At 33.0% G+C, this 23,412-nt stretch overlaps 1 protein-coding gene across 5 annotated transcripts in view; it reads left to right on the top strand.

Moving 5' to 3' along the window:
• The window catches only part of LOC108905970 (serine/threonine-protein kinase tousled-like 2), a 206,045-nt gene that overhangs the window by 37,927 nt on the left and 144,706 nt on the right, over positions 1-23,412 (top strand). The window contains exon 1 of one of the 5 annotated variants that reach the window (XM_018709071.2): positions 13,948-14,023. The exons of the other annotated variants lie outside the window; for them this stretch is intronic. Within the exon in view, the coding sequence (XP_018564587.1) occupies positions 14,005-14,023 (19 nt within the window). The 5' untranslated portion in view covers positions 13,948-14,004. Of the gene's footprint in view, positions 1-13,947; positions 14,024-23,412 lie in introns of those variants that run through there. 5 annotated transcript variants of the gene reach the window in all.

Raw genomic sequence — 23,412 nt, 5'->3', positions numbered from 1 at the left:
TAGCTTTAGCAGAAAACTTTTTTAGGGACGCTTATGAAACTCGTTAAATTTTATTGCTAGGCGTTTTTATACATGTTCAACTGACTTCAGAAAGACTATAGGTACCAAAGAAATAATTTGTATTTGTTACAATTCATGAAAGTTACCCTACTGAGAACTATTTTAAAAATCTTAAACATCTCTATTGAGATAACATTGTAAATACGTCTCTAGACCTATAAAGAGTAAAAAAACTCCCATTGGCTGAAATATTTTTTGCAAATACAAATTTTACGTACTAACTTAACCACAATAATACGAAGAAACATTTTTAGAACCGCTGACTCTATCGATAGCTCGGCTGGCTCTGTTTACACATATTGCTGTACGTAAAGACGTACTGTTCACTCACTGTTTTCATCAGCAGTTCCATTAACAGCCATGTCCGTTAATTCTGTATTGACAGGCCATTTTACATGATGTTCGCAATTATTAACACGTACATACATCGCAGAGAACTGTCTACACAAAAAACAAAAAATTTATTAAAAGCAAGAATCCACTCGAGTTAAAACATTTGTTATTTACCACAATAGGTAAAAGCTAAAATACAGAGAGATAAAAACAAAGCAAAAACGTAAATTAAAACATGGAATTAAAATCTAAAAACAAACTACTGTTACTACTAAACTAGTAAACCATGACATGGAAAAAACCACAGGAGTCCCACTAAATTGCAGGAGACTCGGTAAAGGGTTGCTTAATTTACAGACATAATTAATGCATATTATTCCATTATAATATTCTAATGGAAAAATATTCAATCATTAAACAAGATTATATACATCTATATCTATTATATCAGTCCGATTCTGATTTTCACGGTTTAGTACTAGTATACCATATGCATAATGCTCCGCATATGGGTGCAAGAGGTAAATACGTATAGTCAAGAGAGCATCGATTAAACCACAGGGATATGACGTGACAACGTCGCGCATCGGTTTGTTTGCGCTTTACAGCCAAGCTACCGTGAGCCCAAATAACTCGGTCTCGGTTGTCGGTAAACGCACGGAACGACAAATACTCAACCGAAGCGGCCGTTCGTCAACTGCCCTTGCTCTCATAATTTTATGAATGAATTTGAACGAAAACAACCGGTGTTTACTTGTTTCGTTAAAATTCCATCAAATTTGTATTTTTAAAGTCGGGTGTATACCTAACGTCCGTAGGTACTCTCCATTTTCAGCCTAATTATAATTTAAAGTTGATAAAAAATTTAATTTAATTTAATATGTATATTATCACAGCCATAGTTAGTACACTATTACGATTTATTTCTATTTAGGTACTATTTTACGGTATTGATAAAAAAAAATAAAATTTGGGCTAATTAAAACTAAAATTTAGAAGTTCTGGTATAGTCTTAACGATATCAATTGAAGAACCAAGAGAATGACAGTATGTACAAGGTTCGGTCGCTGACGCAGCAGCTCGGCATTGAAATATTTGAAAAACTTCTGGTCTGGTCGAACTAAACGTGCAGGTCGTAGAAATCTATACACCCAGTTGAAGAATGGTGTTACGCACTGTTGCTCTGGTCGATTACGTCATGAATTTCAGTTGTCGACAAGTCGCTGGGCAGTGTAGTGCAACAATGCGGAATTTTGTGTGATTCAAGTAATTTTAATTTATTATAGGTACTTTCTATTAATCATTCACATTACAATTGCGAAAGGGAGAAGTAAGAGGGATATTTGGTTTACTAATATTATTACAACACGGCATTTTGGACACCATTTGAAACGGAACAAAACGAAATTTACCATTAATATAATAAAATTGTTTGAGGACATAAATAATTAAAATATGTTGTTTTGTCAAATTTTCTACACATTATATACAAATTATTGTAATTTTAACAGAAAACTTTTTTTGGGGCGCCTATGAAACTCTCAACTATGAAACTCTGAACTGAATTTTATTGCTCGGCTTTTTTATACAACTGACTTCGGAAAGACTATAACTGCCGAATTATATCAAAAAATAATTGACGTGACTGTAACTTTCTAACAAATTTTTGTTCATAGTTGTTTATTAAGAATATTACTTTCAAATAAATAAAGAAACTGACAGTTTTAAACAATTTTTTTACGGATGTCGACGGATTAGATTTGCCTATCAATTAAATAAATAAAAAAATAATTCATAATCACAACTTGGCTATATTTTAGTGTATACCAATGTTAGTGTTTTAAAAACTATCAATTCAGTTCATAGGTTAAGAATGATATTCTGGATTTGTTTCTCACTTTCAGAAAATTGCATCTTTATGGACGACAAAGCAAGACCATATGCTTCTGCCCGTATTTTGCACACGCCCCCACTCACGCTCGAGCATAAAGAAATTAATGTGGTTTTTGCTTTAATTTCTCAAATAATTAGGCTCGGGATTCATTATACACACAGTTTTCTACATTGAAAGTTTTGATGGTTGTACTATTTATTAATAGATGTCTTGCGATCAGTGCACCTACTCTTAATTTTCACGTGAAGCAGTGGTTACATGTTTATCCGAATTGTGACTTGCCCAAACTGTTTTCGGCAGATTACAATTTTGTTTGCAACATTATACAGGGTGTGTTCCTTGAAAAGTGAAGAGTGAGCAACTTTTATTAAGAAACTAATGGTTTAAATGCTTCTGTTTTCGAGAAAATTAATTAAAAAGATTAACCATAAATGTAAGCCGACCTTGTGCATCTTGTGCACTTGCACAGTAAAAGATCAGCCTTTTTTCGAAAAAGAGGGTAGTAATTTGAACAAAATTGAAAGACAAATCCGAAAATATCACGGTTGTTGCCGTAAAGCAGTGGCGTACTATTTTATTTAGAAAAATATGCCACCGATACCTTCCCCAGTAGCACAAGATATGGGCCCAATATTGGCCTCATATAGGTAACACATTGAATCTAGGCCCAATATTTGAAAGATTTAGCCAATATTGGTACAAAACATGCGTCCAAAATATGCAGTCAATATAATTCCTATAATATAACCAGTAGATTAATGTCGGGCTCGTATTGGCTTTATACTGTCAACCAGTATTGTCAAAAAAGTATCGTGTACAGTAATTGGCCAGTATGTCGAAAAAATATGTTTGTGCTGCTGGGGTTGTATCTCCGCCAATGGAGCATGTTTACATAAATACATGTGCCTAATTTCAAATTATTCCACTTACCTACTAATTTTTAAATTATTTGAAAAAATTAAAAATATTTTTTGAAGTTTAACACTGTATCTTTTTAACGAAACGTCCTAAATAAAAAGTTTATAGGAAAGACTACCCTTAAAATTCACCAAAGAATACAAGATTTCATTTTTGATCTCCATTTGTGAATGCCCAAAATAATTTTTTTATTTTTTATTTTATGCCACTGGAAATAATAAATTAGGAAGGATGTGAAAATCTACTCCTACGGGTAATAGCGTTCGGTCAAGTTATATCAAAATATGTTTTTTCATTTTTTGTTGGTCTACCCACTGGCAATCAAAATTTAAAGTGATAAGTAATGAAAAATCTGTCAAACAGATATTGCTATGATTGAGAACGTTCCATTTTTGTCATTAAAAGGGCAAAACATATTGATTTTTTTTTATTTTTTACCTACACTGGAAATCCAAATTTGTTGTTATGAACGTTGAATGCATTTTTGCATTAAAAAAAAATGTTTAGTTTTTTTTACCCCTAACTTCCAATTAATGTGTATTAAGGGGTTAATGGACGAAACGATCACTATTCCCGTCCGGTTCTGTAAAGCTGTCGGAATTGCCAATGTCCCTTCCAATCCGATCCTCTCATCGGGCCCGCCTCAACACTTGCGAAACGAAGCACTCGACTATGTTACACGACATACAAATATTCGCGCCTATTCTTAGCCCGGTTATCTCGGGCGCAATCGCGGCTGCCGATCGGCTGCGTCATAAAATGTCGTCGGCATGTTAGGTTTGTAGTAATGCGAATATGCCATAAAATTATTTTTATCTCCGTATGGTTATTGCAGGTGTTTAAGCACAACACATTATTACTTTGTATTGCGAGGATAGTATTTAATCGAATGAATATGATTTCAAATAAATAGTAATAAAATAAATTCAAGCCGATTCAAAAGTATTTTATCCTTTCGAGCTGAACATATTATTTTTATTCGCAAGGTGAAATCGGACACGTTAGCATTCTTCCATCTATTTTATTTGACAGATCACCTTGGCAAGAAACGAGATATGATTTATCTGAAGGATAATTACATTATCTCAGAGATGTAATAAATAATAATAATAATAGTAATAGTGACCCATATTTACACTTAAATCTCGTTTTTAAGATTTTAAGTAAATGGAAGCGATACTTGGATATGATACCTACGTGACTTTTGCGGTGTTTTGGCATGTGTACAAAGTTTAGATGTTATGGAAAATTTCAGTGGAAAAACCTTGATGTTATAGGCATCATTTGAATGTGGAATTTCATACATGAGTCGAGATTTATTAAAACGGGAACCAGTGATACTTTTTACACGCCAGTAGTAATGACTTGCTAAAATAAGAAAGTTTGGAAAAATTGCAAAGCACTTAAAAAAAAATGTTTTTTAGGTTTTACAAACGTAAAGAACTTTGTTAACACTAAAGGTCAATAATTTAAATTGTTAGTTTTTAAATGTCAAAACTTGTATGAAGACATTTTTAATTAGGCAGTAATATAGTGTAAACGTAATAAACTAATGCAAAAAATTAAAGGGTCAAAAGAATTTCCGAAATTTTTCCGTGATTTTTGACGGATTGTATTTAGGTGAAAATTGGTCATATCTGGAATTAAAAAAAGTATTTTGAAGCTCTAAGATTCTAGTTTTTAGATCTTTCGGTCGAAATTTTTTAGGAGATATGATTATCATGCAAAGAAATAGTGCGACAAAAAAATTTTGCAATATTTTTTTCTGGGTCCACATACTTGGAAAAAATTTTTTCAGCTAAGTCTTGGCATGAACCAGATAGCTTGTTTATTCAGCTTCAATTTCCTCTTTTTTAATTTCGATGCGACCATTTTTTATCGAAATATTGGACTTTTAATGGAAAAGGATCCTTTTGTTTTCACTCATCGATATCTCAGCGACAAATGGTCGTATAGAGAATTGAAGGGCAGTTTCGAAAACTGGAATACATTTCCTATAATATGCTGCCGCAACTTTTCGGAAAAAAAATTTTCCCATCTTTTACACGAATTTTAAAAAAACAGGAAAAAAAGGGAAATTTATGGTTTTTTAGAAAATTGACGGCTAAATTAGAAATATCACGAAATGACTAATGTTAAGCATGACTTTTACAGTTCGATATACCCAGAAAGAACCATGTGAAGTGTCATCTCGATCTAGCAAACCGTTCCTTTGTTTCAAAGAGTCAAACTTTTGAAAAAAAAATAAAGGGTCACGTTTTTTGAGCTTACACACTTCATAATCATGATTAAAATGGAAAAAAAAATTTGAGGTTTTCTCACATTTTTACTGCAAATAAAATTGATGAAAAAAAATCGAAAAATTTTCGAAAACAGTCGAAGTTTTTATTCGGTTTTTTGGAAAACCTTCCGGACATTGAAAAAAACAAAATCCAATTGTTTCCAGCACGTTTCGGCTTTTCCGTCCTATGCTTCTGTTCATCAACTTTTTTAATTAAATTAAAATTAAAGTTGACCCGAACCAGATTTCGACCCCGATTCATACCGTTTTTTGAGACAAATTTCTAATTAATTTTTGTGCAGTCTGTAATCATTTAAAAAACAGTTTTTTTCAAAACTACCCTGTTTCTTCTCTGAAAAAAATTTCTTAGAAATGCATGATTGCCGTAGCTCCTAAAAAATTTCGACCGAAAGATCTAAAAACTACAATCTTAGAGCTTTAATATGCTTTTTTTAATTCCCGATACGACCATTTTTCACCTCAATACAGTCTCAAAATTCACGGAAAAATTTCGGAAATTCTTTTGACCCTTTAATTTTTTGCATTAGTTTAGATAATTTCAATTCTCGTGATCTCAAGCTAAACGAACTTTTGGTAACAGAATGGCTACTATTACTTCAAGGTCTAGTCAGTGAAAATGTTGTCATGCCACAATACTCTTAGTTGTGAGGCTAACAAAGGTAGTGATATCTAAATATATTAATTTAAAATCGTACGAAAAACTTTGTACTTGTTATATTTAGGTATCTTTTTGGCAATATGCTTCAAGTGCTTCGGAAAAACTGGAAGTGTGGTTTGTTTTTAATATGGAGAGCAGTAGAAATTAAAAAAATAGCGTTCAGTGCAATAATATAACAACTTTCTCAAACAAAGGAAAAATACTTCAAAGGTAGAAAATTAAATGAAAGATTCATAAACCGGAAAGAAAAATAGTCCTATGAAAGTGCTTTTGACATATCTGCAGTAGAGATACCGCACTACTTTAAAACTACAATATTCAACCACTTGTGGTGATTGTGTCTTTTCTAAAAGTAATTTCACCTTGATATTGGGAATTGCAACACGAATGTCTAAATACATCACGAATATTTGTATTTTAACATTAAACAGATAACAACCATCATCAGGCTTTGACTTCCTTTTGACTATTATTGGATGCTTGGATCTATCGTTTTTCTTTCATTTTGCGCAGTTTATGATAGCAGACCAATATAAAATACAAATCATATCCCGACTGATTATTGGAATTATTATTATTTCTTTTCACGAATATCAAAATTATATGTACATTTTTACAGGGTGGTCCAGATTTTAATAAACAAACTTCGGGAAAGTACTAAACAGCAAAAATTAACATCGCTTTACTCTACGAAATTATGTGCAAAAGCCACCGTTTATGAGATACAGGGCGTTGAAATTATCAAAAATAAAACAATTTTTTTAAATAACTTGAAAACCGCTTCATCAGATTTATCCAAATTTGATACACATTTTTCATTGTCATAGCAAACATGTCGAGCTCAACTTTCAAGTAACACGAACAACAAGTAAAGTTATATGAAAAACAAATAAATTAAATCAATTGCTGGAAGTGTCCATCTCCAAACTCAATGCAGTTTTGGCATCTTTTGGTTATGGAATTCACAGCAGCTCTGATTGAAACTGGATTTTGCTTCAAATTAGTGCAGGCCTCATTTAGCCTTTGCACTAGCTGGTCTCTATTTGCTATAGAAACGGTATAAACGTCATTTTTCTAGGTTACCCCCAAATAAAATAATCTAAAATATTTAGATCAGGTGATCTGGGTGGCCAAGGTATGGGGCCATTCCAACCAATCCATTTGTTTTGGTAGTTGTTTGTCAGCCATTCACGAACTACCTGGCTAGAATGTGTTGGCGCCCAGTCCATTTGAAACCAGGTCCCGATTCGTTGGTTCGAAGATATGTCTTCCATTAATTGGAAGAGGCTATTGTCCAAAAAAATTTAAATCATATCGGAATTTAGTCTAGGTGGCGAAGATGTTTACTTGGATAATATGTTTCCTAACTAGTAAACCATTCACTTCGACAAAAATAAAAGAATGTTTGGATACATTTGATGAAGTGATTTTCCAGATATTTAAAAAAAATGTTTTATATTTGTTAATTTCAACGCCCTGTATCTCATAAACGGTGGCTTTTTGCGCTTATGTTTGTAGAGCAAAGTGATGTTAATTTTTGCTGTTTAGTCTGCTTTCNAAATAATTTCACTTTGATATTGGGAATTGCAGCACTTATGTCTAAATACATCACTAATATTTGTATTTTAACATTAAACAGATAACAACCATCGTAGGCTTTGACTTCATTGTGACTATTATTGGATGCTTGGATCTATCGTTTTTCTTTCATTTTACGATGGCAGACCAATATAAAACACAAATCATATCCAGAGTGACTCTTGGAATTATTATTACTTCTTCAAGAATATCAAAAATATATGTATATTTTTACATAAAACTGAATATACAGGGAGGTCCAGATTTTAATAGACATACTTCGGGAAAGTACTAAACAGCAAAAATTAACATCACTTTGCTCTGTGAACATAGGCGCAGAAAGCCACCGTTTATGAGATACAGGGCGTTAAAATTATCAAAAATAAAACATTTTTTTTAAATATCTGGAAAACCGCTTCATCAAATTTATCCAAACTTGGTACACATTTTTTTTCAAATATTTCTCCTAGTTCTGCATGTACACAGTCCAAATTAAAAAACCAGTGGCGGAGAAACAGGGATACCGTTTCCTTATTTTCAAGTAAAACTTCTACGCCACTGAATTAATTATGAATACATTTTATAACGGCCTGAAACATTCCATTATCCAAGTAAACAAAACGTTGAAGTATGGGAAAAATAAAACAAATTTGGGTGGTCCAGATTTTAATAGACAAACTTCGGCAAAGTACTAAACAACAAAAATTAATATCACGTTGCTCTATTAAGTTAGGCGCAGCAAACCATAGTTTATGAGATACAGGGCGTTGAAATGATAAAAAATAAAACAATTTTTTTAAATAACAGGAAAACCGCTTCATCAAATTTATTCAAATTTGATACACATTTTTCACTATCATAGCAAACATGTCCAACTCAACTTTCAAGTACACGAACAACAAGTAAAGTTATATGAAAAACAAATAAATCAATTGCTGAAAGTGTCCATCTCCAAACTTAATCCAGTTTTGGCATCTTTTGGTTGTAGAATTCACAGCAGCTGTGATTGAAACTAGATTTTGCTTCAAATTGGTGCAGGCCCCATTTAGCCTTTGCACTAGCTGGTCTCTATTTGCTATAGGAACGGCATAAACGTCATTTTTCTAGGTTACCCCCAAATAAAATAATCTAAAATATTTAGATCAGGTGATCTGGGTGGCCAAGGTATGGGGCCATTCCGACCAATCCATTTGTTTTGGTAGTTGTTAGTCAGCCATTCACGAACTACCTGGCCAGAATGTGTTGGCGCCCAGTCCATTTGAAACCAGGTCCCGATTCGTTGGTTCGAAGGTATGTCTTCCATTAATTGGAAGAGGCTATTGTCCAAAAAATTTAAAATCAGATCGGAATTTAGTCTAGGTGGCAAAGATGTTTACTTGGATAATATGTTTCCTAACTCGTAAACCATTCACTTCGACAAAAATAAAAGAATGTTTGGATACATTTGATGAAGTGATTTTCCAGATATTTAAAAAAAAAGATTTATTTTTGTTAATTTCAACGCCCTGTATCTCATAAACGGTGGCTTTTTGCGCTTATGTTTGTAGAGCAAAGTGATGTTAATTTTTGCTGTTTAGTCTGCTTTCCCGAAGTTTGTCTATCAAAATCTGGACCACCCTGTATATCTGTATTGCGAGGAATGATTTAGACATATACAGGGTTTTGTGCAAACTTTAATTACAGACTCCCGCGTCACAAATAACAAAGTCCATAAACATGTCTCTGGTATCTGGATAGGAATTAAAATTATTAAAAGTTTCAATTGCAAAAAGCTATGGCACTTTTAGCAATTGCATACCTGGTCGGAAATTAAAGTAGCACATCAAATTTGAACGAAATCTCTGCATCGGTTTGCTTGTAATTAAAAAAATAAATATTTTTTCAAAATCTTTAACAACGTCTATCTCGAAACCATAGAATTTTCGGACATATGTTTGTACAAACTTTTTTCCATTAGTTTATGACGTAAAATCTGCCAGAAAAGTTTGTCCACATATTCTATTTACACCCTGTACATCTATCTCGTGGCACTAGGAATATGCCTCGATCTAGTTGCCGAAATCGGGCAAGGTGAACCGACAAAACGTAGGCATTTCCGTACTCACTAATTAGAATCAATGAGCAGCGGCCGAACGGGATCTACTTTCCGCCGCCGCCTCCTGGGGTGCCTCGGGACCGACACCCCGACATCAGCGGCAGCAGGAAAAGCGGGCTCTTAATCGCCATTGGCGCTGCACATAACAGCTGGGTCGATTACATTGTGTTGTGCGATCCTTGTCGGAACCGAGCGGAACAAACGGAATGATAAAAAGGCGAGGCTACGTTGCCGATGTGCCCTGGAAGTGGCACAATCTGGGGAATGTTAAAATGGAACCGGAATATCAAACATTCGAGCAGATAAGAAAATATTTTATTTGACTCTGAACGAAAAATAGGTCATTTAGTGCCAAATGTTCAAACTGAGACAAATATATATTGTTTTCCATAAAAAAAATGTTTTTTATTGTATGATTATTTTAAAGAAGGAAACACAAGCTCTTCTGATGAAACAAATGAAAATAAGGTTTTAAATAATAGGTATACAAAATACCTAAGTTTATTATTATTGGAAAATATAAAATGTTCTGTAGAATTCAATGTCAGTTTTTTTTAGTATTTCGACTTGATTAATTAGAGAGAGAGAGGGGGGGGGTGAAGGGAGATAATTGATACTAGAAACCTACCACATTTTTAAAAATATTTATATTTAATAATAAAAGAGGATTCATTCACAACGTTATTATACCAATACCCTAAGAATTCAATTTTTTTAGCAGTTGTGGGGAAACATTCGAAAATTGGAATGAGACTTATACAGAGTATTTTCTAAGTCTGTTATAATTTCAGGAAATGGTTGCTTAAGTCATTGTAGTCTAGGTTCATTAAGGACTAAGATCTTGAAGGTAGTGATTTTCAAATTAAATATTGTGGGTTAAAAAAATATTACATTTATTTAAAATATCTCCGAGGATGTTTAACGGAGATTATGGACGTTTGTGTAATGATATAATTAATTAAAGGCAAATGTCCATTGAACTGGTATACAAATCTTGAGATTTCTAGAATATCGTCTCTAAATGTCGTTTCTAAATATTTTTCTCATTTTTAATAAAATATGTATGTTTTCGCTTCACTTTTAAAAAATTGTATTCAGTGGGAAACAAACGAATCCGTGTATTTCAATTTTAAATTCATTTTTATTCTTCCAGCATAAACTACACTTATAGAGTGTGGATGAAATGTAAGCTACAGACCGTGTATTATTTTACTTGTCAATGCCACAAGGGCGTCGCCAGCCGATGGGCTAGAGGAGGGCAAGATGAGAGAGAAGATGGAAGAAATATATAGTATAGGTAGAAATAGGTACAATGAATTATTTTTTTTAGAAATATTTTTAATAAAACAAGAAAAACATAAGAAACAATATAAATAAAAATAAAGAAATTCAACGAAATTTATAAAATATATAAAACTGGTGCTTTACATAATATATAGCTTTATAGTCCAATCAATAGGTAGAAGAGCTTACAAAAAATACCACCTAGAAACAAAAAATATGGTGATATAGGAAAAAATTCTAAGAAAGATACCTAATGTTTTCCTGTGGCGCATAAACGGCAAAGTTAACCTAAAAAGTTCATAAAAATCAAAAAAACGGTTTTTCGCTAATAAAAAAAACGAACTCCAAGCGAAAAAGTGAAATGATAAAGTTGTGGCTATTGAAAAAACCTATCGATTCGTATTTTTTAATATATCCATTACTATATTACGTTTCGAGATATATCTAAAAAACCGTCAAAAATAGATTTTTTTTTGTTTTTGCTGTATCTCTTGCAAATTAAGGTTTTGAAACTTGTTACTTGCTATAAATGTTGCCCTCAGCAAGCAAAAAAGTGCCTTTTTTTCAAATTAAAAAATATTAACAATTTTTCGAGTTATATCGATTTTTGGAAAAAATGGGCATCTCGAAAATCGGCTCTTCTTGCTCAACGAATAGTCGTAGAGAAACGAATCAAGGGTCATTTTTCTCCTTAAGGGCGCCATATTCTTGTTATCCACAAAGGTATATAAAAATAATTTTAAACATTTAATAACTGAATAATCTAAAGCTTATCAAATAATAGGAATGTTATGTCATGCCAACTGGGTATTTTCAAAGATGCCCCAGTAAAACGAATAAACAGGTGCAAAAAACGATCAAACCATCAAGGTTTTAGGTACTGAAGTCTACGAAAATAACTTTTTTATATCCAACTCCACATGTAAATATTCTTATAACATTTACTTGCTTAGTCCTACATCTAAAATTGTTTACTTTTATTTATAAGTATTTTTTTTAGTTATTATTTTATTTTGAGTAAATTTAAATAGTAACAATGAAAAATTTTATTTTTGTGCTTTTGTTCTATACGTTTTACTTTTCAAGATTTCAGTACCTAAAAGTGCCAAAAATTTGACTATTTCTCGGCCAGGGATATGGCCACCTTAAGAGTTGTACTTTCATGGTAAAAATGAATGATAACGATTTTATTCATTTCAAGTGTCCAAAAATGACTAAAAAAATATACATTTTTTTGTTGCGCTTTTCTTGAATATCTTTTTCGATTTTCATTTCTCGATTATGTCTATTACATGAATCGATTGTTGGCATTTTTACGAAAATTAAAAAAAATATTTTTTTTTCAAAAAATTCCACAGGGTGCTACAGCGTCCATTCTTACAGAGATTGAAGTTGCAGACTTATATTTTCAATAAAAAAAATACTGTGCCGTCTTGGCGACGCCCTTGCAATGCCATTCAGTGTCTACTGGCACAAAGCTTTACTTTGTACCTACTGACAAAGAGTGACCTACAAATCTAGGATTTAAATTAAGATTATTCGCCAAATTTTCAAATCCAATCTCTTGAGAAAAATAACAAGACCATTAAAAAATGGAATGTTAAGAATTAATAATGTCTTTATAATGAAGCTGTTTAATAAGTTAATACTACACAATTATTCTACAGGGTGTCTTAAAATATTTATGTCTTCTGTATATTTCGAAAGAATGACACTTTGCTATTTCACCTGTTTTCGAAACTCCGTCGATTTTGAGATATAATTAACAAAATTAATAAAGATAGGAATTTTGTATACAGGGTGGCCAAATGAAAACGAAACAGAGCCATTTTCAGAAACTGCGTCAAGATTGTAGAAAAACACTCAGACCCGTTGATTTTAGATTAAAGGGGGACATTCTTTGCTGGTATTTTTGACTCCGCCACTTTCACCTCCAAGCAAGGGTAAGCATCACCCCAAAATATTTAAATACCAATACCAATTGCGGCAATTGTGACGATTTACCGTCCCGTTCAAGAAAAAACTGCATTAATCAGAAAAACAGATGTTAACAAAGGAACTGTGGATCGTTCCTTGCTCGCTCACTCATTATTTCGCAAAATTGCAAACAGCGGTCATAATCAGTTTCTGAAAATGGCTCTGTTCCGTTTTTATTTGGCCACCCTGTATACAATATAGGAATTAAACCAGAGGAGATATTAGACATGTGGACTGGTTACATTTTTCTCATTAAGGTACTCTACTGGAAAATCAATATTTGTTTGTCCTGAACGAAATAATCCTTTTTTTTACGTAACTTAGCGTTTTGTAAAGATCTATGCCATTGGTTTGAGTTCAGACTTAATTTTTACGTTGATTGCAATTTTATTCATGATATTTAGATATTTAACTTTTTTTTTAATTTTAGAGCCCTACATCTCAAAAAACTGTATAGTTTCGAAATCAACAGTACTGTATAGCAGAGTGTCATTATTTTTACTTCCTCTACAGATTCCTGAATTTTCTCGGATAAAATTCGGGACACCCTGTTTAAAAAGTTGTTACAATTTATTCCAGCGAAATCATGATAATCACGACACGGAAAATTTCACGATGGTGCCATTGAAACGAGCCCGTCATTCGAATCCTGCGCCATTTATGCTTGTTTATCACTCATTATGCCACTCGTCGTTTCCCCACCGACGTAAACACAGCCGGGCCGCACACGCCGGCAACGCCGCCCTCACAACTCGGTGGAAAGTTACCGTGCTTTATTCCACGGTGTCCTTGTCCATATTTTTATGCGGTTTGATCAAAATTAAAAGCTGTTTTTACGGTTCCCGTACGTCCGAGGATGTAGCGCGACCCGATCCGCCATTTTTTCACGAGAACGGCCCACCAGGATGCTGCGGTTCTACTCAGGTATGGCTCTTAATCTAATATTGCTGCGTTGTTCTGAATGGGCACTGTTCAATGTAATGCGACTTGAGTGGAGAAATCTAGAGTGTGTATACATTGTTGGCTCGCGATTAGATGTAATAATAAATGGAGGATCTCTAGCTTGCATGCTGCCGTCTGTTGTTTTATAAATAACCCCGATTTATTCCTCTCTAACAGAATGTAGTAGTAGAGTATTTTGGGAAAGCATTTTAGGAAAGTTGTAGTATTATAGGATGTGTTCGGAACATGAGTCAGTTATCGCTTCTTATCAAATTTATGACACGGTATTTCTAGGAACTGTAACATTCTTTTGTGTTTTATACTGACACTGCAGATAACAACCATTCAAATTGGAATAAACTTGGAAACGCACAATTATAACGAGGACAACAGCCGTCGTTTTTGCGAGTTTTGTTACAAACGTCCTCTCTTAGGCTCGTCTCACACAAAAGGGTAAACATGCTTTAGATTTTAAAAACGTTTTAAGCATTTTAAACAAAACAGCAGGAAAAATCACTATAATTTGGATATGATAAACACTGATAATACAGGCTTCTGTTGTGTGTACAATTCAAATCTGAAGGAACTTTTATGGAAATGTCTTGGAGATTTGTTTTATTCTTTAAACGTTTCCCTTGAACTAATAGATTTTTTTGCGATACTGTACCTGCATGTTGTCGTACAGTTTAATACATTCCAGTCTGTTATGAAAGGACTTGACAGAAAAACATGTCGCAGCAATTGGATCAAAATTGACGTGGGAGTTTAGCCTATTGATTAGACCATAGAATGCTGACGCGCAATAGTCGCTCTGCAGTCAAGTCGTGGTTAAAGTAATTACGGATATAATTAGAAAGCATGTGTATAATCGGCTAGAAGTCTATAGCACACGTTAAGCCTCGCTCAAAGTTGCTAGCACTCATGTTGTTTCGTCGATATTTTACTCTATTTTTAGTATCGACAAAATCCGGTATGTTTTTGTTGTTTCACTGTGTGCGGCACCGATTGAGACATTCCAAAACTCGTAGAACGCCATGCTTAAGGGGCTTAAACATTTATGAAACGTGTTTTCGGTATTTTTGCAAAAAAAGGTACTTAAAAAACATTTTACTTGAATTACCGCGTAATTTATGGAAGCTTACGCTGTGGATCTATTTTTCTGTAATTATAAAGACGAATACATAATGGATTTTATGATTTGATAGACAAAGAACTTTATATTGTCCGAAATTATTTATTTGTGTCATAGTTTTTGTTTTTTTCTTCTTTTTTGGGTATTTTGTCACCTGTGAAAAATGAAAAAAAAAATTATGAAGTAACTCCTTGCGTTAAAAGGATCAGTCAACGGTCTTTTTTAAAGGAAAATGGTTTTGTCTTACCAAAAATCTCACACGGAGCAGACAAATAGAAAATTCATTAATTCTTTAATTTTTGCGAAAGTGATAAACTATTCAATAAATAAGAAAAGCTTTGCCAGTAGAGTGAAATATTTGCGTTTTTGAAATATTAAACGATTCGTTACATTTAACCTCAATATGTTGTGGATTGGCACGAATGATCAGCCACTACCATCGGCCATTGTTGGCAATGCTATCTACAGTGTGTTAATTAAGTATGTCGACAAACTCTAAAAGGTGATTTTAAAATAACATATAGGTACAGTCTGTTTGACTATAATACAATACGTCATACCATTGGAGCCATGATAATCCTAAAATTACAAGAGAAAGAAATAGAAATTTTCAAAATCGATTTCATATTAATGTGTTGTATGATGGGCTAAGTTAAAAAATATTGACGCCATACTTCTTTGATGGTATTGTAACTGGTGAACGGTATATCAATTTTTTGAGAGTCAGTTCCAAGAATTTATTTGGAAGAATTAACAGTTAATGAATATGTCCATATTATTTTCCAACAAGGCGGTGCATCTCCACATAATGTCCAAATAAACATCAATTATTTGAATGCTACATTTGAAGACCACTGGAGAGGACCCATACATTGGCCGCCACGATCCCCATATATTAATCCAGTGGATTTATTTCTCTGGGGTTTCGTAAAAAACGAAGTTTATCTAACACCACCAAATAACATCGATCGGTTGAAAGATAAAATTCGTACCGCAATAAATAATATTCCACATAACGTTAAAGTAAATGCAGTTAGAAATGTAATTCGAAGATTCGAATTATGAATCAACAACGATTGAACAGTACTTTAAAATGTTACTATTCTTGTTTTGTTTGCATTTAATCTTGTATTGTACAATTTTTTGTTTATTATTATTACCAAGTTATTATTACATACATATTTTTCCTATACCTTAACCTTAATTTAACTCTTATATTTGCTTCAAATTTATTAAACTTTATTTTTTTAGGAAAAATTCTATTAGGATAATGTTGTCGATATAAATGTAATGTCGCTGCACTGCTTTTTCTACATTCATAATAAACCTGCAGTATATCAGCTAACTCATTAAAATCATTAATTTTGTTATAAATTGAAAGGTGACAGCTATTACAAACAAACAGATATGTGACAGACAGCGGTATGCAAAATAGTTTTTCCAGCGCCTTCTATTTGATATAATGTAGAAAGTGACCACCGTAAACTAAAGTCAAAGGCTGAAAGTTTTCTCATTTTTTCTCAAAAAACGCATACAAATTTGATTTGGTTGGAAAAAGAATAAAAAAATCAATCAAAACCTACACAAAAATTTATACAATCCCATTTAAAAAAAAAGTATCGATGTCACCAATCATCGAGATACGGAGTGTTAAAATTGAAAAAAAATTACGTTTTCTAAAATATCTGTCAGGACTTTTGAAGCAGAACGATGAAATTTGGACTAGTGACTTATCTAATTAAAGGTAAAAATCCACGGATTTCGAATATAAGTTCGTATACCAATGGCGGAGATACCGAGAATTGAAAATCTCACTGAATATTTTGTACCAATTGGTTCGTACTTTTCATTATCACTTTGTGTTAACACAAACTGTATCTATTTTTAGAAAAAAATCATACACAATTTTTACGAAACAAATCTTTCTAGGTTTAATGAAGTGATTGGTAAGTTTTATGAAAGTTTTAATAAAATACAAGTAATAAATTTGAAATGGTTTGTTTTTCGAATAAAATGAAACATATTTTTTTCTTGAAAAGACCGTAAGGAATTACAAGTTATAGCTGTTACGATCTCAATTGGAACCGCATAAAAACAGTTTAACTCTTAAATTCTACGGAATCCGTAGACGTCCAGAAAAATTTAGTCCTGTCTCGTCTAGATATACTATATTCCGAGCTATATTACCATATAATTACCATACGATTGTCAAGTTTTTTATGTTTAAAATCGCATTGTAATAAAGCATGTCTTAAAATATATAAAGATTTATAATAATTATAATCAGGATAATCGCTTAATTTATCTCGAATCATATTTAAAGTAGGAACTTAATTTTCTTTATACATATTATAAATTGTGCGCCGCAGTACATCTGGTAAAATCGTCAATTTTCTTTAATTTTGTATTTTTCCGTTTTCTCTTTATACCGTGATCAATCCTTCTTTAATTACGCCATAAATTGTCGTTTTTGATATCTTAGTGAATTCGTTAATCCGTTTCCTAACTTTTTTAACACATTGTTCACTATTTTCAATTTTCAATCATTCATATATTTAATATAATACGTTAACTTTGTACGTGTAAATCTTTGTTTTTAAACTCTGAGTTTGTTTCGATGCTTTCGACAAAAACCGGTTCCACTATTTGGGGATTTTCCCGAGTTATTTCGTTATCCTCCGCTTCAAAAAATCTTCAGAAAGCCACGCTAAATTACTAGATAACATTTATTTTAATAACTATTACCTTTTACTGGCTACGGTATGAACAAATAATAATATCAACTAATAAATAATAATACGTATTATACCAACAACATATCCCGCCAACAAGCAATGCTCTGCACTGCACTGGCAAAGCGGCAAAGCTAAGTGAACCCGTGTACCATACAAAAAATTTATTTACGACCGAGTGGACCAATACAGGTTTGCTTTGATGACCAGCGCGCCGCCGTCAGTTCTACATCAGGCGGACTAGTCTACCAATACCGGACTCGCCGAATTGCTATTCGAGTATAAATTACGTGACACATCATGGTCAAAGCATAGGGAGAAATTTCAGAAGTGCATACGATCCTGTGCTTTAAGATTTACAGGTTCCAATTGGCATCGTAACAACTATACAAGTGATAATAACATTTTCAAAATATTTCAAAAAAAGGTGATATGTTTCTATTATTTTTTTTACGTTAAATGCAAACGCCATCTATGCAAAGTTGAGAAACCAGCAGTTTTAGTCAGGACCCCGTTGCCGGATTGTGCAAACAAAAGTTTTGTATATTTTGGAAAAAATATACAAATGTATAAAATTATTTGGCTTCCTGTAAAAAGTCTTGGCAGGACGCAGAACATTTGATGAAAAATTAGTTCAAATAATGGACGTCGACCGAAATTCAGGACGGTTGGCAACCCTACGCTGCAGACAACTGCTTCTCCGACAACATGGGCGCATGTTTTCTAAATCTGTAGTACAGAAATAAAAATACGGAAATAAGACATGATCGCAGTACCTATTCGCGCATAAAAAATGTATCCAAGATGTTTTAAATATTTTAAAGTCATAAAAAATGGAACAGTCTTTGAATTCGCTTTGAAAAATTCATTTTCCGCGGTGAGGTGTTAGTCGGCCCGCGCCCCAGCCACCACACGAGCCCCGGCGACACGTTTATCAATTTTAACTCGAAACCGAACGACGCAGGCACCACACCCGTCCACGAAGGCCATTACCCACGTCAAAAGAACGAATCTTTGTCCTCGTTAAATTATTGATTTCCACCCTCTCACGTCCAAGTAAAATTGCTTTCCCGACACACCATAATCTCCCAACAGAAACCTCGAGATTCTTTATTTAACCCATGGAGATGTGTACTATTCGTTTTGATAAAGTACGGCAGCCATCCGAGTACACTCCGAACACCGGGAATGCGAATGAGTAACGTCGTATTCATTGTCGCGGTGTTGTTGCCTACAATTTTACCGTTCCCAACTGCTATATGCACGTAATCGTCCAAGATCCATTCCAGTCGAAAGGATGTGGTGTGCTGTCTGTCAACCTATGTGAGTATTCAGAGGTTTTTGCTTAATTTCAGACACAGGCATGCCTTTAGATGCGACTAGAATCGATTTTTCGACATAAAATTTCATGTTTCTTACAGCTAAATCGCCCGCCTACATTGATTGTGTGGAATTGCAAATAAAGGCAACCACGCACACGCGGATATATACGTCGAGAGATGTTCGAACGTGTATGCGAGAACAATTGTGGATTATTTGCAGTTTGCATTATAAAAAAATGACATTGTAAATATACGTCAGTACTACACACGGTTTGCGAATTACTCGCGTTGTATTTGTATGTTTATTATTGTTTCTTAAAATGCTGGTTTTCTTTATGTATATACACCTCCCGTGCTGTGCCTCTTCCATTTCACATAACCGACTGCGCACAGACTGAGTCTGTATTCAGTTTGTTGCTAATATTCGACTATGTTGTAACGCAAGATGTAAAATAAGTCTAGTAACAAGTAAAGCTCTGCTGGAGTATAATCTGTGCGCAGCTTGTTTTGTGAAAATGCACGAGACGGTGGAGAACAAGTGGCGCTAGATGTACATAATGAAAATCAGCCTTAATACTAAGCACTACAAAGTGGTCAAATATTCAGACGTGATCAAAATGGGTTAATGATACGCATGTGGAACCTTTTAGCAGAATTTAGCAGCACGTCATCAGCTGAATCGGTGCTAGACATCTTAATTTTATGTTGTATGATGACAAAATTAAACCGTCTATGATACGCACAAAATTAAAACTATTATACGTTATGAAATAGTCAACAGCGGCCAAGTATGAAGATTACGAAAAAAATGTTAAACAAATTAGTGTTTCGACGGAATTTGATTTGAAAACAAACTTAAGTATATGTTTCTAAATGTCAAAGTAAGCATCTGTATAAATATGACTCCCATTGAAAGTTACGCCCTGTATATTATACTTAAAAATTAACAACACTCGTACACGTTTCTTTTTCTTCGAATGTTGCATCGCTTTGTATTCTGCATGCGTAGTCGTAATCCTCAAGCAATCTCCTAAATTTGACTGTTCAAAAAAATGTGATGTGTCCTGTCAACCTAGACGACTATTCAGAGGTTTTTGCTTCATTTTTCAATACTGGTTTGCCATTAGACGTGACCAGAATTGATTTTTCTACATAAAAGTTCATGTTTCTTATTCACCCGCCTATATTGATCGTGTACAATTACAATTAAAGGGAATCACGCACACGCGGATAAATGTCGAGAGTTGCTCGAACGTTTGTACGAGATCCCGAATAAAATAACGCGATAAAGTAGCTTGTTTTGCTTCTTTTACTATGTATTAAAAATTATTTAAATGAATATCAAACAATGTGAAAAACTTTTCTTAAGGTAAATAGACATTAAAGTTACGAATGGTTTTGAAACATACATTCAAGTTTTTTTCTTTTAATACAACTACAGAGAATCATGCATTCGGCCATCAGGCAGGATAACAAGGGTTAATGAAACAAACGGTGGCACTTTTCAACAGAGTTTGGTAACTTCAGTTAGAAACTTGACAAAATTTCAACGCAAAAGGCGTATCATTTCCAAACGGCACGAGCGAAATATAGGTGTATTAAATTTGGCACTTGTCAAAGTGACACATAGATTAAAATTTCAAACGAAATATCGACACTAAAAATAAAAATATAAGGTATATATGTATATATAAAGTGTATAAGGTTTGAGAATTTAAATAGAATATTCCATGATAATGAAAAAATGTATTTCATGAGTCAAAACTGATAAGATTTTTACTATACAATGTTAGCCATTTCTGGATTACAATGCAAAGAATAGTGCGTAAGACAAGAATATAGTTTCAGGGTTAGAAGTACTCTTCCTTCAGATGCTCAATAACGCAATATTTAACTTTGTTTGTTTATTATTAAGGATCTGCGTTATCCAGTCCTTTCTTTCTCATTAAAATTAGTTTGATAATGAAGCTAAGTGCAGCACTGTGTATTATGCCTAAGCAATAATGGACTTCACGTAAACTTTTTTTCTTTTATGCTGCTTCAGCTTTTCTTGTATAGAATGTAATTGTAAATTCTAAAGATGTTCCTAAATTTGACTCCTGCAACTTTTTTCCAATCTATTTATTTACTACCTACTTTTTATGAACTCTATACTAAATGTTAAATGTGGTTAAATAAAATGCTTTTTCTGAGTAATTTTAAATTACAAATCGAATAAACCTCAAATAGAATTCATTTCCTTTCCACGTTTTTTTGTTGACTAATATTAGTCGTAGCATGTTTATTACAAAGTTGCATAGCAATCGTTTACAAGGCTGTGACAGTAGATTAATTAATTACAAAAAATTCATTAAGTACCTATCATAAAAACGGCTGCAAAGTTAGATTTTTTGCATTTTTACTTTTGTTTTGCTTCCACATGAATTTTTATTGAACGCTTTCCTATTATTAACTCGGTAGTATTATTAAAAAAAAATGTTGACGTCATCTTGAATTTACTTTGGCAGAAGGAATACATATATTCGCGATGTGATTCGATGATAAACCTTGCTGAAATAAGTTTTTTTATTCGATTTATTCTATTTATACCACTTATTGCACGTGTTTCCTGAAAAAATATCCAACCTGCAATACGTTGCCAAAAATAAACATCAGTCTACGTTTTTAGTTTTTTGGTATTTGAAAGACAATATAAACGCAGTTGTCAACTTATGTAGAATATAAGAGCAGGATGAATATACAAAGTTGAGTTCTTTCATATGGACATGTTAGGCAAAACTGTAGGAAATTCGCACTTCATCTTTTATTTTAAAAACGTTTTGAATTTCCTACGAAACAATTAAATTATCATTTATACACTTTAGGCACATATAGTATCTTTAAATATAAATTATATATCTGTAATATTAATAACGAAATAAGGGAAATTTTTATAAAACCGGCACTTGCTGAATTTTAAACGGATTCCGATTAAATATTGCTACCTTCCCTTTTTGTGTGTGACGTTCGGAAACTCCCCCGCTTTTAATCCCCATCTGTAAGCCGTTAGGCTTCGAAAGGGACACCGTTTAACTCCGATTTCAGTTTTCCCTTTGCATTATTTAAATAAGTTTTAAATGTATGTATAATCTTCACTTGTAAATAAGGTCATCCCAGAGATACCACAGGAGTTTCAACTAAAAAAAAAGTGACTTTTTTAATACATATTATAATCAACAACCTTCATTATAAAAATCTGTATGTATATGTTTAATATTTTAACAAAATTGCGAATATACAGTTTATCCACGAATGCACTTAAAATGAGGGAAAACTTTATATTTCAGTTTATGGAAAAAATAATACATTTTAAAAAATTCAGCTTTTCTACGTAATTTTAAATGAGAATGAATGATTAGAAATATAGTACCTACTTTCTCTTTAAAAATCAGTAATATACTGTGCTATATTCTGTCCGAAGTCAGTTGAACATGAATGAAAACGCCTAGCAATAAAATTTAATGAGTTTCATAGGCGTCCCTAAAAAAGTTTTCTGATAAAGGTAAAAAATAATAATAATTTGTATATAATGTGTAGAAAATTTCTATTATATGTTTTTGGCCAATAACATATTTTAATTATTTATGTCCTCAAACAAATTTATCATATTGATGGTAAGTTTTGGTTATGGCACATCAAAAAACATTTACATTTTCATTAAAATATATTACTACTCATCAAGAACCAACGGGAAGGTATGACCATATCCTTGCCAGGAAAGGATGAGGAAAGGTTGTTGGTTTAGGTTAGAAAAGTTATTAAATAAAAATAATCAGGAATAAAATAATTCCGCATTGCTGCACTGCACTACTAGGCAATTTGTCACCAACTGAAATTTATGGCCCAGTCGCCCAGTGCGGCTGTGTTTGTACTCCGTTTGCCCGCGCGCACATTCTTCAACTGGGCGTATACATTTCTACCACCACGTTTAGTTCGACCAGACCTGTAAATAAATATGAGAACAAGTTTTTCAAATATTTTAATGCCGAGTTGCTGCATAGCGACCGAACCTTGAACCAATTGAGATCCGAAAGACTATACTAATCACTGTTCTTTTTCAACATTTCGCAATAAAAATTGTTAGTTGAAATTTGATAATTTGTAACACATAAGTAGGTCTTGTCAGGTACAAAAATATTTTCCGCG

Source organism: Anoplophora glabripennis, unplaced genomic scaffold (genome assembly GCF_000390285.2).
Source record: "Anoplophora glabripennis isolate ALB-LARVAE unplaced genomic scaffold, Agla_2.0 scaffold113, whole genome shotgun sequence".
Classification (NCBI taxonomy): domain Eukaryota; kingdom Metazoa; phylum Arthropoda; class Insecta; order Coleoptera; family Cerambycidae; genus Anoplophora; species Anoplophora glabripennis.
Note: the sequence above shows the minus strand (reverse complement) of the source record. Positions and strands in the feature narration are given on the sequence as shown.